The sequence below is a fragment of the Nerophis lumbriciformis genome, linkage group LG19, assembly GCF_033978685.3.
Source record: "Nerophis lumbriciformis linkage group LG19, RoL_Nlum_v2.1, whole genome shotgun sequence".
In the NCBI taxonomy this organism is placed as follows: Eukaryota; Metazoa; Chordata; class Actinopteri; order Syngnathiformes; family Syngnathidae; genus Nerophis; species Nerophis lumbriciformis.
In genome coordinates this window covers 36,801,625-36,815,005 of record NC_084566.2, presented here as the reverse complement: position 1 = coordinate 36,815,005, position 13,381 = coordinate 36,801,625, and the positions used below count along the sequence as shown (strand labels likewise).

The following is a 13,381-nucleotide window of genomic DNA, read 5'->3' as shown; positions in this document are numbered from 1 at the left end:
ACATCTCTACTGTAGAGGACACTGGTTGTTCGGATATTTTTTTTCGACCAAGAAAAGTGCACTTGTTATTAGTGAGAATATACTTATTTTAAGGTATTTTTGGGTTCATTGAGGTTAGCTAATTTTACTTGTTTTGGAAAGTCTTGACAAGCCGAATTTTCTTGCTCTATTGGCAGATAATTTTCCTTAGTTCAAATAAAATACTCCTAATTTTTGTATTTTTTTCCCTTGTTTTTGAACACTGACTTTTTGCAATGTTATAGTCCTTTGTTCAACTTATTTAGTTATACTAGTGGCGTTCCTCAAGGTTCCATCTTAGGTCCACTCTATTTCATTACGTGGGCTATTCAACTGGCGGCCTGTGGGTTCAGTTAAAAAAAAAAAACATGTCAGAGACTCACATTTTTGTGTGTTGAGTGTTGTCATATAGATGATCTTTGACTAGCTTTTTCGCAAAAAAAAACAAAACCCTGTAACTTTGACAAAATACATCTCTACTGTAGAGGACACTGGTTGTTCGGATATTTCTTTTCTACCAAGAAAAGTGCACTTGTTATTAGTGAAAATATACTTATTTTAAGGTATTTTTGGGTTCATTGAGGTTAGCTAATTTGACTTGTTTTGGAAAGTCTTGACAAGCCCAATTTTCTTGTTCTATTGGCAGATAATTTTGCTTAGTTCAAGTAAAATACCCCTCATTTTTGTATTTTTTTCCCTTGTTTTTGAACACTGACTTTTTGCAATGCTATTGTCCTTTGTTCAACTTATTTAGTTATACTAGTGGCGTTCCTCAAGGTTCCATCTTAGGTCCACTCTATTTCATTACGTGGGCTATTCAACTGGCGGCCTGCGGGTTCAGTTAAAAAAAAAAACATGTCAGAGACTCACATTTTTGCAGCAGGATCTTAAAAACACGAGAGTGTTGTCATATAGATGATCTTTGACTAGCTTTTTCGCTAGTAACTTTGACAAAATACATCTCTACTGTAGAGGACACTGGTTGTTCGGATATTTTTTTTCTACCAAGAAAAGTGCACTTGTTATTAGTGAGAATATACTTATTTTAAGGTATTTTTGGGTTCATTGAGGTTAGCTAATTTTACTTGTTTTGGAAAGTCTTGACAAGCCAAATTTTCTTGTTCTATTGGCAGATAATTTTGCTTAGTTCAAATAAAATACCCCTCATTTTATTTTTTTCTTGTTTTTGAACACTGACTTTTTGCAATGTTATAGTCCTTTGTTCAACTTATTTAGTTATACTAGTGGCGTTCCTCAAGGTTCCATCTTAGGTCCACTCTATTTCATTACGTGGGCTATTCAACTGGCGGGTTCAGTTAAAAAAAAACATGTCAGAGACTCACATTTTTGCAGCAGGATCTTAAATACACGAGAGTGTTGTCATATAGATGATCTTTGACTAGCTTTTTCGCAAAAAAAAACAACTCTGTAACTTTGACAAAATACATCTGTACTGTAGAGGACACTGGTTGTTCGGATTTTTTTTTTCTACCAAGAAAAGTGCACTTGTTATTAGTGACAATATACTTATTTTAAGGTATTTTTGGGTTCATTGAGGTTAGCTAATTTTACTTGTTTTGGAAAGTCTTGACAAGCCCAATTTTCTTGTTCTATTGGCAGATAATTTTGCTTAGTTCAAGTAAAATACCCCTCATTTTTATATTTGTTTTTCTTGTTTTTGAACACTGACTCTTTGCAGTGTAAGCATTGCCAGAAGACACACACACACACACACACACACACACACACACACACACACACACACACACACACACACACACACACACACACACACGTACAAAACACCCCCAAACTGCGAACTTGGGACCCTGGAATACGACCAAACCCAGCAGCACACATGAGGACTACTCACATGCTCGGTGGAGTCCTGAATATTCCACTGATGGAGACGAGACAGACACAGGACATGGGGCGGGGTGGATGAGGAGGGGGAGAATGAGTCAGAGGCAAAACAACAGACATGGAAAGAAAAAAAAAAAAAAGCCGGGAGACTTTTTTTTTTTTCCCCGCTGCAAGACAGATGGATGTAGGTGTCATGCGGTAGAGGAGCGTGATGTGATGGAGGCGAGGCAGTAAAGAAAAGTAGAATGAACAAAGTGTGTCATCAAGGTCGGGTGTGGTTTGAAAACTTTGCGTTATGATGATGCACTGCCTTGTTTCCGCTCCTGCCTATCAATCTTGACGGCGTCCATTAGGGGGGACGCTTCTCACCCATTTCCCTCGCTCCTTGCCGCTCACCCTTTTTTATTCATCACATTTCAATATGTTTTACAAACGCTCGCCTCTCGCTTTTTTGCCCCAAACATTCCCGGGGGGACGCCAGAGCCCATTTTCCCGCCGCCGGCGCCGACGTGGAGCGTGAAATCTTATTAGCGAGCGCCCGCACTGTACTAGCGCCGGGACATTGAACCCGTTGATGCGGAATGCCACCGACGCCATTTACCGACAACTAGCTGCAGAGTTCAGCGAATACGGCCAAGAAAACCACTGATGGGCATTGGGAGTTGGGGTGGGTGGGGGGGGGGTTGACTCACCTGGGAGAGAATGTTGGCTTGGCAAGGTTTGGTGATACCAAAATATATCATGTTTCGGGTCACGAGTAGGGATGTCCGATAATGGCTTTTTTGCCGATATCCGATATTGTCCAACTCTTAATTACCGATACCGATATCAACCGATATATGCAGTCGTGGAATTAACACATTATTATGCCTAATTTGGACAACCAAGTATGGTGAAGATAAGGTATTTTTAAAAAAAATTATAAAATAAAATAAGATAAATTAATTAAAAACATTTTATTGAATAAAAAAGAAAGTAAAACAATATAAAAACAGTTACATAGAAACTAGTAATGAATGAAAATGAGTCAAATTAAGTGTTAAAGGTTAGTACTATTAGTGGAGCAGCAGCACGCACAATCATGTGTGCTTACGGACTGTATCCCTTGCAGACTGTATTGATATATATTGATATATAATGTAGGAACCAGAATATTAATAACAGAAAGAAACCATTTTTGGGGTTGCTGCACTAAGCGTTTTATTCTGAAAATCAAGCAGATTAATTATGTTTATGTGTGGTACTTCCTCTTCAAGCCCATATTTGCCAAATTACAGAGTGTAATGTGTAATTTAAATTTAAATTTAATCCGGTGCGCCCTGCGGTCTGGAAAATACGGTATATTTACCAATGCCATAGAGCGTTTTATTCTGAAAATCAAGCAGATTCATTATGTTTATGTGTGGTACTTCCTCTTCAACCCCATCTCTGCCGAATTACAGAGCGTAATGTGTAGTTTAAATTTAAATTTAATCCGGTGCGCCCTATGGTCCGGAAAATACGGTATGATTACCAATGCCATAGAGCGTTTTCTTCTGAAAATCATGCAGATTCATTATGTTTGTGTGTCGTACTTCCTTTTCAACCCCATCTTTGCCAAATTACAGAGCGTAATGTGTAATTTAAATTTAATCCGGTGCGCTCTATGGTCCTTAAAATACAGTATATTTACCAATGCCATAGAGTGTTTTATTCTGAAAATCAAGCATATTTATTATGTTTATGTGTCGTACTTCCTCTTCAACCCCATTTTTGCCAAATTACAGAGCGTAATGTGTAATTTAAATTTAAATTTAATCCGGTGCGCCCTATGGTCCGAAAAATACGGTATATTTACCAATGTCATAGAGCGTTTTATTCTGAAAATCAAGCAGATTCATTATGTTTATTTGTGGTACTTCCTCTTCAACCCCATCTTTGCCAAATTACAGAGCGTAATGTGTAATTTAAATTTAATCCGGTGCGCTCTATGGTCCTTAAAATACAGTATATTTACCAATGCCATAGAGCGTTTTATTCTGAAAATCAAGCATGTTTATTATGTTTATGTGTGGTACTTCCTCTTCAAGCCCATCTTTGCCAAATTACAGAACGCAATGTGTAATTTAAATTTAAATATAATCCGGTGCACCTTATGGTCCGGAAAATACGGTATATTTACCAATGCCATAGAGCGTTTTCTTCTGAAAATCAAGCAGATTCATTATATTTATGTGTGGTACTTCCTCTTCAACCCCATCTTTGCCAAATTACAGAGCATAATTTGTAATTTTAAATTAAATTAAATCCGGTGTGCCCTATGGTCCGGAAAATACGGTATATTTACCAATGCCGCAGAGTGTTTTATTCTGAAAATCAAGCAGATTCATTCTGTTTATGTGTGGTACTTCCTCTTCAACCCCATCTTTGCCGAATTACAGAGCATAATGTGTCATTTTAAATTAAATTAAATCCAGTGCGCCCTATGGTCCGGAAAATACGGTATATTTACCAATGCCATAGAGCGTTTTCTTCTGAAAATCATGCAGATTCATTATGTTTATGTGTGGTACTTCCCTTTCAACCTCACCTTTGCCAAATTACAGAGCGTAATGTGTAATTTAAATTTAAATTTACTACGGTGCGCCCTATGGTACAGGAAAATACGGTATATTTACCAATGCCACAGAGCGTTTTATTCTGGAAATCAAGCATTTTTATTATGTTTATGTGTGGTACTTCCTTTTCAACCCCATCTTTGCCAAATTACAGAGCGTAACGTGTCATTTGAATTTAAATTTAATCCGGTGCGCCCTATGGTCCGGAAAATACGGTATAATTACCAATGCCATAGAGCGTTTTATTCTGAAAATCAAGCAGATTAATTATGTTTATTTGTGGTACATCCTCTTCAAGCCCATCTTTGCCGAATTACAGAGCATAATGTGTAATTTTAAATTAAATTAAATCCGGTGCGCCTTATGGTCCAGGAAAATACGGTATATTAACCAATGTCATAGAGCGTTTTATTCTGAAAATCAAGCAGATTCATTATGTTTATTTGTGGTACTTCCTCTTCAACCCCATCTTTGCCAAATTACAGAGCGTAATGTGTAATTTAAATTTTAAATTTAATCCGGTGCGCCCTATGGTCCGAAAAATACGGTATATTTACCAATGCCATAGAGCATTTTATTCTGAAAATCATGCAGATTCATTATGTTTGTGTGTCGTACTTCCTTTTCAACCCCATCTTTGCCAAATTACAGAGCGTAACGTGTAATCTAAATTTGAATTTAATCCGGCGCGCCCTTAGGTACAGAAAATACGGTATATTTACCAATGCCATAGAGCGTTTTATTCTGAAAATCAAGCATGTTTATTATGTTTATGTGTGGTACTTCCTCTTCAACCCCTTGTTTGCCGAATTACAGAGCATAATGTGTAATTTTAAATTAAATTAAATCCAGTGCGCCTTATGGTCCAGGAAAATACGGTATATTTACCAATTCCATAGAGCGTTTTATTCTGAAAATCAAGCAGATTCATTATGTTTATGTGTGGTACTTCCTCTTCAACCCCATCTTTGCCAAATTACAGAGCATAATGTGTAATTTAAATTTAAATTTAATCCGGTGCGCCTTATGGTCTGGGAAATACGGTATATTTACCAATGCCATAGAGCGTTTTATTCTGAAAATCAAGCAGATTCATTATGTTTATGTGTGGTACTTCCTCTTCAACCCCATCTTTGCCAAATTACAGAGCATAATGTGTAATTTAAATTTAAATGTAATCCGGTGCGCTCTATGGTCCTTAAAATACAGTATATTTACCAATGCCACACAGCGTTTTATTCTGAAAATCAAGCAGATTCATTATGTTTATTTGTGGTACTTCCTCTTCAAGCCCATCTTTGCCGAATTACAGAGCATAATGTGTAATTTTAAATTAAATTAAATCCGGTGCGCCCTATGGTCCGAAAAATACGGTATATTTACCAATGCCATAGAGTGTTTTATTCTGAAAATCAAGCAGATTCATTATGTTTATGTGTGGTACTTCCTCTTCAACCCCATCTTTGCCAAATTACAGAGCGTAATGTGTAGTTTAAATTTAAATTTAATTCGGTGCGCCCTATGGTCCGGAAAATACGGTATATTTATATATATTTGGCTTAAAACAAGGAGAGACCACGATACGACTTCATCTCCAATCTCACACAAAACACGTTTTCTTGCATATACTGCAGGGGGCAAACTTAATGGCATAAACGTCCCCCTCCACCCCACCCACCAGTTATATTTACAAAGCCACCGCAAAGCCGATAAGCGCCACGGCTGCAAACCGAGTGGCGTCATTTGTTGCCGCCTGCAGTGGATGCCAACATGACGACACGGGCTGAGATTTGTGCCGATCTGGAGGAGCCGTCCCGAGTGATGGAGCGAAACGGGTCGAGGCGCTCTTTTCTTTCTATTTCTATTCATGGCTGCTATCTGAGGCAGTGAAGCATGGCTCACGTACACAAACACGCACACACCCACAGCAGTAGAGGGAATGGCATCAGCAGTCACAGCAAATCAAGCTGAGAAAGTGGTGGTGAATGTGGGCAAACACTGCCTGACATTATATTGACCTTCAAAAGCACAGCCGCTCGCTGGTATCTTCACTCACGCCACAAATAATACTTTCTTTTCTGATGCCTGCTATGGATATCAGTCTTCATTATTCACTGACCACAGATGAGTCGGGACTCAGGGTGGACCACTCATCTGTGCATCAGTCTGGGACGTCTCTGCACTGCTGACCTGTCTCCACTCAAGATGATCTCCTGCTGGCCCCACTATGGACTGGACTCTCACTATTATGTTAGATCCACTATGGACTGGACTCTCACAATCTTATGTTAGATCCACTATGGACTGGACTCTCACACTATTATGTTATATCCACTATGGACTAGACTCTCACTATTATGTTAGATCCACTATGGACTGGACTCTCACTATTATGTTAGATCCACTATGGACTGGACTCTCACTATTATGTTAGATCCACTATGGACTGGACTCTCACACTATTATGTTAGATCCACTATGGACTGGACTCTCACTATTATGTTAGATCCACTATGGACTGGACTCTCACTATATTATGTTAGATCCACTATGGACTGGACTCTCACACTATTATGTTAGATCCACTATGGACTGGACTCTCACACTATTATGTTAGATCCACTATGGACTGGACTCTGACTATTATGTTAGATCCACAATGGACTGGACTTTCACACTATTATGTTAGATCCACTATGGACTGGACTCTCACACTATTATGTTAGATCCACTATGAACTGGACTTTCACACTATTATGTTAGATTCACTACGGACTGGACTCTCACACTATTATGTTAGATCCACTATGGACTGGACTCCCTCACTATTATGTTAGATCCACTATGGACTGGACTCTCACTATATTATGTTAGATCCACTATGGACTGGACTCTCACACTATTATGCTAGATCCACTATGGACTGGACTCTCACACTATTATGTTAGATCCACTATGGACTGGACTCTCACTATTATGTTAGATCCACTATGGACTGGACTCTCACTATTATGTTAGATCCACTATGGACTGGACTCTCACACTATTATGTTAGATCCACTATGGACTGGACTCTCACACTATTATGTTAGATCCACTATGGACTGGACACTCACTATTATGTTAAATTCACTATGGACTGGACTTTCACACTTTTATGCTAGATCAACTATGGACTGGACTCTCACTAATATGTTAGATCCACTATGGACTGGACTCTCACACTATTATGTTAGATCCACTATGGACTGGACTCTCACACTATTATGTTAGATCCACTATCGACTGGACACTCACTATTATGTTAAATTCACTATGGACTGGACTCTCACACTTTTATGCTAGATCCACTATGGACTGGACTCTCACACTATTATGTTAAATTCACTATGGACTGGACTCTCACACTATTATGTTAGATCCACTATGGACTGGACTCTCACACTATTATGTTAGATCCACTATGGACTGGACTCTCACTATTATGTTAAATTCACTATGGACTGGACTCTCACTATTATGTTAGATCCACTATGGACTGGACTCTCACACTATTAACGAGATCCACTATGGACTGGACTCTCACACTATTATGTTAGATCCACTATGGACTGAACTCTCACTATTATGTTAGATCCACTATGGACTGGACTCACACTATTATGTTAGATCCACTATGGACTGGACTCTCACACTATTATGTTAGATCCACTATGGACTGGACTCTCACTATTATGTTAGATCCACTATGGACTGGACTCTCACACTATTATGTTAGATCCACTATGGACTGGACTCTCACTATTATGTTAGATCCACTATGGACTGGACTCCCACACTATTATGTTAGATCCACTATGGACTGGACTCTCACACTATTATGTTAGATCCACTATGAACTGGACTTTCACACTATTATGTTAGATCCACTATGGACTGGACTCTCACTATTATGTTAGATCCACTATGGACTGGACTCTCACACTATTATGTTAGATCCACTATGGACTGGACTCTCACACTATTATGTTAGATCCACTATGGACTGGACACTCACTATTATGTTAAATTCACTATGGACTGGACTTTCACACTTTTATGCTAGATCAACTATGGACTGGACTCTCACTAATATGTTAGATCCACTATGGACTGGACTCTCACACTATTATGTTAGATCCACTATGGACTGGACTCTCACACTATTATGTTAGATCCACTATCGACTGGACACTCACTATTATGTTAAATTCACTATGGACTGGACTCTCACACTTTTATGCTAGATCCACTATGGACTGGACTCTCACACTATTATGTTAAATTCACTATGGACTGGACTCTCACACTATTATGTTAGATCCACTATGGACTGGACTCTCACACTATTATGTTAGATCCACTATGGACTGGACTCTCACTATTATGTTAAATTCACTATGGACTGGACTCTCACTATTATGTTAGATCCACTATGGACTGGACTCTCACACTATTAACGAGATCCACTATGGACTGGACTCTCACACTATTATGTTAGATCCACTATGGACTGAACTCTCACTATTATGTTAGATCCACTATGGACTGGACTCACACTATTATGTTAGATCCACTATGGACTGGACTCTCACACTATTATGTTAGATCCACTATGGACTGGACTCTCACTATTATGTTAGATCCACTATGGACTGGACTCTCACACTATTATGTTAGATCCACTATGGACTGGACTCTCACTATTATGTTAGATCCACTATGGACTGGACTCCCACACTATTATGTTAGATCCACTATGGACTGGACTCTCACACTATTATGTTAGATCCACTATGAACTGGACTTTCACACTATTATGTTAGATCCACTATGGACTGGACTCTCACTATTATGTTAGATCCACTATGGACTGGACTCTCACACTATTATGTTAGATCCACTATGGACTGGACTCTCACACTATTATGTTAGATCCACTATGGACTGGACTCTCACTATTATGTTAGATCCACTATGGACTGGACTCTCACACTATTATGTTAGATCCACTATGGACTGGACTCTTACTATTATGTTAGATCCACTATGGACTGGACTCTCACTATTATGTTAGACCCACTATGGACTGGACTCTCACACTATTATGTTAGATCCACTATGGACTTGACTCTCACTATTTTGTTAGATCCACTATGGACTGGACTCTCACTATTATGTTAGATCCACTATGGACTGAACTTTCACACTATTATGTTAGATCCACTATGGACTGGACTCTATTATGTTAGATCCTCTATGGACTGGACTCTCACTATTATGTTAGATCCACTATGGACTGGACTCTCACTATTTTGTTAGATCCACTATGGACTGAACTTTCACACTATTATGTTAGATCCACTATGGACTGGACTCTATTATGTTAGATCCTCTATGGACTGGACTCTCACTATTATGTTAGATCCACTATGGACTGGACTCTCACAATATTATGCTAGATCCACTCGACGTCCATGGTCAAGTTCATGCTCGCCACGCCCGGGAACAAAAACAAAAAGGGGGTTGATAACATCGCGCAGTCAGCGTGGGACTCGCGGTTTAAAATTAGCCGGGGAAATGAGGGAGTTGAGTGGGCTCGGGCTTGAAAAGAGGTGCTTCACGCGCCCACACGCGGGCGCCGTGCTCTACTCGGGAGCGTTGCGGCGAACCCTGCGAGAAGGTGAGGAGGCAAGGGGCAGTCGGAGAAGGAGGCGATGCAAACACAATCTAACGTCCAATCAGTCTGCAGGTTTTTTATCTGCTTTTGAATTCATCACTGATGACAAGGGTGCGAGTCGAGGATGCGTCACCAGTCAACACGGTTTGGGAGCGGGGGGGGGGGAAGTCCATGACTGTGTGTGGTCCTCGCTGGCATACCGGGCATGCCCGTGCAGGCCGCCTACTCTCGGAGAAAACAACCGTTGAGATGACTCAATCAAGGGAAACCGACTTGCACGCAAGTCTGGTGGAATTACTCAACCGGCTGCTGGAGAGCAAAACCGGTGAGGAGGAAACAAAAAAAAACAAGACAGCGGGTTTTGCCAGAGGCGGGAACGTCAAACGGGTTTTTCGAGAGGCGTCGCGGGGACTGGCTCCGGCGCCAAATCTTACAAGATGTGTTAATCGTGTCGAGCTGTCAGGGGAGGCTCGTTGGCACGACAGGTCACGGTGAGTTCAGCGAGGCAGAGTCGTGTGTCGACACGGAGCTGAATGAAGCTTTGCATCGGGGTTGATTCCGACTGCTTTATTTTCGCTAAAAATTCAAATTCGTCAGGGCGTGGAAAGATCCGGGGATTTTTTTTCTTTTCTTCTTTAGTCTTATTTTCACTCCACACAGTTTGCTAACAGTGAGGCAGATTAAAAAACGGGGTGGTCCAAATATATCAAAATCAATCATCTCGATTTTGAATGTCTTCATATATATACACTATATTGCCAAAAGTATTTGCCCACCTGCCTTTACTCACATATGAACTTGAAGTGCCATCCCATGGAATTGTCCAACATGTTTTGGCATTTAAAGTTCCTTTAACTGGAACTAAGGGCCCAAACCTTGAACTCCGTTCTAATTCATCCCAAAGGTGTTTTATCGGGTTCAGGTCAGGACTCTGTGCAGGCCAGTCAAGTTCATCCACACCAGACTCTGTCATCCATGTCTTTATGGACCTTGCTTTGTGCATTGGTGCACAGTCATGTTGGAAGAGGAAGGGACCCGCTCCAAACTGTTCCCACAAGGTTGGGAGCATGGAATTGTCCAAAATGTTTTGGTATCCTGGAGCATACAAAGTTCCTTTCACTGGAACTAAGGGGCCAAGCCTTGAACTCCGTTCTAATTCATCCCAAAGGTGTTCTATCGGGTTCAGGTCAGGACTCTGTGCAGGCCAGTCAAGTTCATCCACACCAGACTCTGTCATCCATGTCTTTATGGACCTTGCTTTGTGCATTGGTGCACAGTCATGTTGGAAGAGGAAGGGGCTCCAAACTGTTCCCACAAGATTGGGAGCAAGAAATTGTCCAAAATGTTTTGGTATCCTGGAGCATTCAAAGTTCCTTTAACTGGAACTAAGGGGCCAAGCCTTGAACTCCGTTCTAATTCATCCCAAATGTGTTTTATCGGGTTCAGGTCAGGACTCTGAGCAGGCCAGTCAAGTGCATCCACACCAGACTCTGTCATCCATGTCTTTATGGACCTTGCTTTGTGCACTGGTGCACAGTCATGTTGGAAGATGAAGGGGCATACTCCAAACTGTTCCCACAAGGTTGGGAGCAAGAAATTGTCCAAAATGTTTTGGTATCCTGGAGCATTCAAAGTTCCTTTCACTGGAACTAAGGGGCCCAAGCCTTGAACTCCGTTCTTATTCATCCCAAATGTGTTTTATCAGGTTCAGGTCAAGACTCTGTGCAGGCCAGTCAAGTACATCCACACCAGACTCTGTCGTCCATGTCTTTATGGACCTTGCTTTGTGCACTGGTGCACAGTCATATTGGAAGAGGACGGGGCTCCAAACTGTTCCCACAAGATTGGGAGCAAGAAATTGTCCAAAATGTTTTGGTATCCTGGAGCATTCAAAGTTCCTTTCACTGGAACTAAGGGGCCCAAGCCTTGAACTCTGTTCTAATTCATCCCAAATGTGTTTTATCAGGTTCAGGTCAGGACTCTGAGCAGGCCAGTCAAGTTCATCTACACCAGACTCTGTCATCCATGTCTTTATGGACCTTGCTTTGTGCACTGGTGCACAGTCATGTTGGAAGATGAAGGGGCATACTCCAAACAGTTCCCACAAGGTTGGGAGCATGGAATTGTCCAAAAAGTTTTGGTATCCTGGAGCATTCAAAGTTCCTTTCACTGGAACTAAGGGCCCAAGCCTTGAACTCTGTTCTAATTCATCCCAAAGGTGTTTTATCGGGTTCAGGTCAGGACTCTGTGCAGGCCAGTCAAGTTCATCCACACCAGACTCTGTCATCCATGTCTTTATGGACCTTGCTTTGTGCATTGGTGCACAGTCTAGTTGGAAGAGGAAGGGGCTCCAAACTGTTCCCACAAGATTGGGAGCATGAAATTGTCCAAAATGTCTTGGTATCCTGGAGCATTCAAAGTTCCTTTCACTGGTACTAAGGGGCCCAAGCCTTGAACTCCGTTCTAATTCATCCCAAATGTGTTTTATCGGGTTCAGGTCAGGACTCTGTGCAGGCCAGTCAAGTTCATCTACACCAGACTCTGTCATCCATGTCTTTATGGACCTTGCTTTGTGCACTGGTGCACAGTCATGTTGGAAGATGAAGGGGCATACTCCAAACAGTTCCCACAAGGTTGGGAGCATGGAATTGTCCAAAAAGTTTTGGTATCCTGGAGCATTCGAAGTTCCTTTCACTAGAACTAAGGGCCCAAGCCTTGAACTCCGTTCTAATTCATCCCAAAGGTGTTTTATAGGGTTCAGGTCAGGACTCTGAGCAGGCCAGTCAAGTTCATCCACACCAGAATCTGTCATCCATGTCTTTATGGACCTTGCTTTGTGCATTGGTGCACAGTCTAGTTTGAAGAGGAAGGGGCTCCAAACTGTTTCCACAAGATTGGGAGCATACAATTGTCCAAAATGTTTTGGTATCCTGGAGCATTCAAAGTTCCTTTCACTGGAACTAAGGGCCCAAGCCTTGAACTCCGTTCTAATTCATCCCAAAAGGTGTTCTATCGGGTTCAGGTCAGGACTCTCAGCAGGCCAGTCAATTTAATCTACACCAGACTCTGTCATCCATGTCTTTATGGACCTTGCTTTGTGAACTGGTGCACAGTCATGTTGGAAGAGGACGGGGCCCCGCTCCAAACTGTTCCCACAAGATTGGGAGCATGAAATTGTCCAAAA

General features: G+C 41.1%; 1 protein-coding gene across 10 annotated transcripts in view; it reads right to left on the bottom strand.

Annotated features, from left to right (window-relative positions):
• The window catches only part of LOC133618463 (receptor-type tyrosine-protein phosphatase F), a 470,668-nt gene that overhangs the window by 124,847 nt on the left and 332,440 nt on the right, over nt 1–13,381 (bottom strand). For 3 of the 10 annotated variants that reach the window (XM_061978831.2, XM_061978832.2, XM_061978839.2), the window contains one exon: nt 1,892–1,918. The exons of the other annotated variants lie outside the window; for them this stretch is intronic. In XM_061978831.2, coding sequence (XP_061834815.1) covers nt 1,892–1,918 — 27 coding nt within the window. The remainder of the gene's footprint in view (nt 1–1,891; nt 1,919–13,381) is intronic. 10 annotated transcript variants of the gene reach the window in all.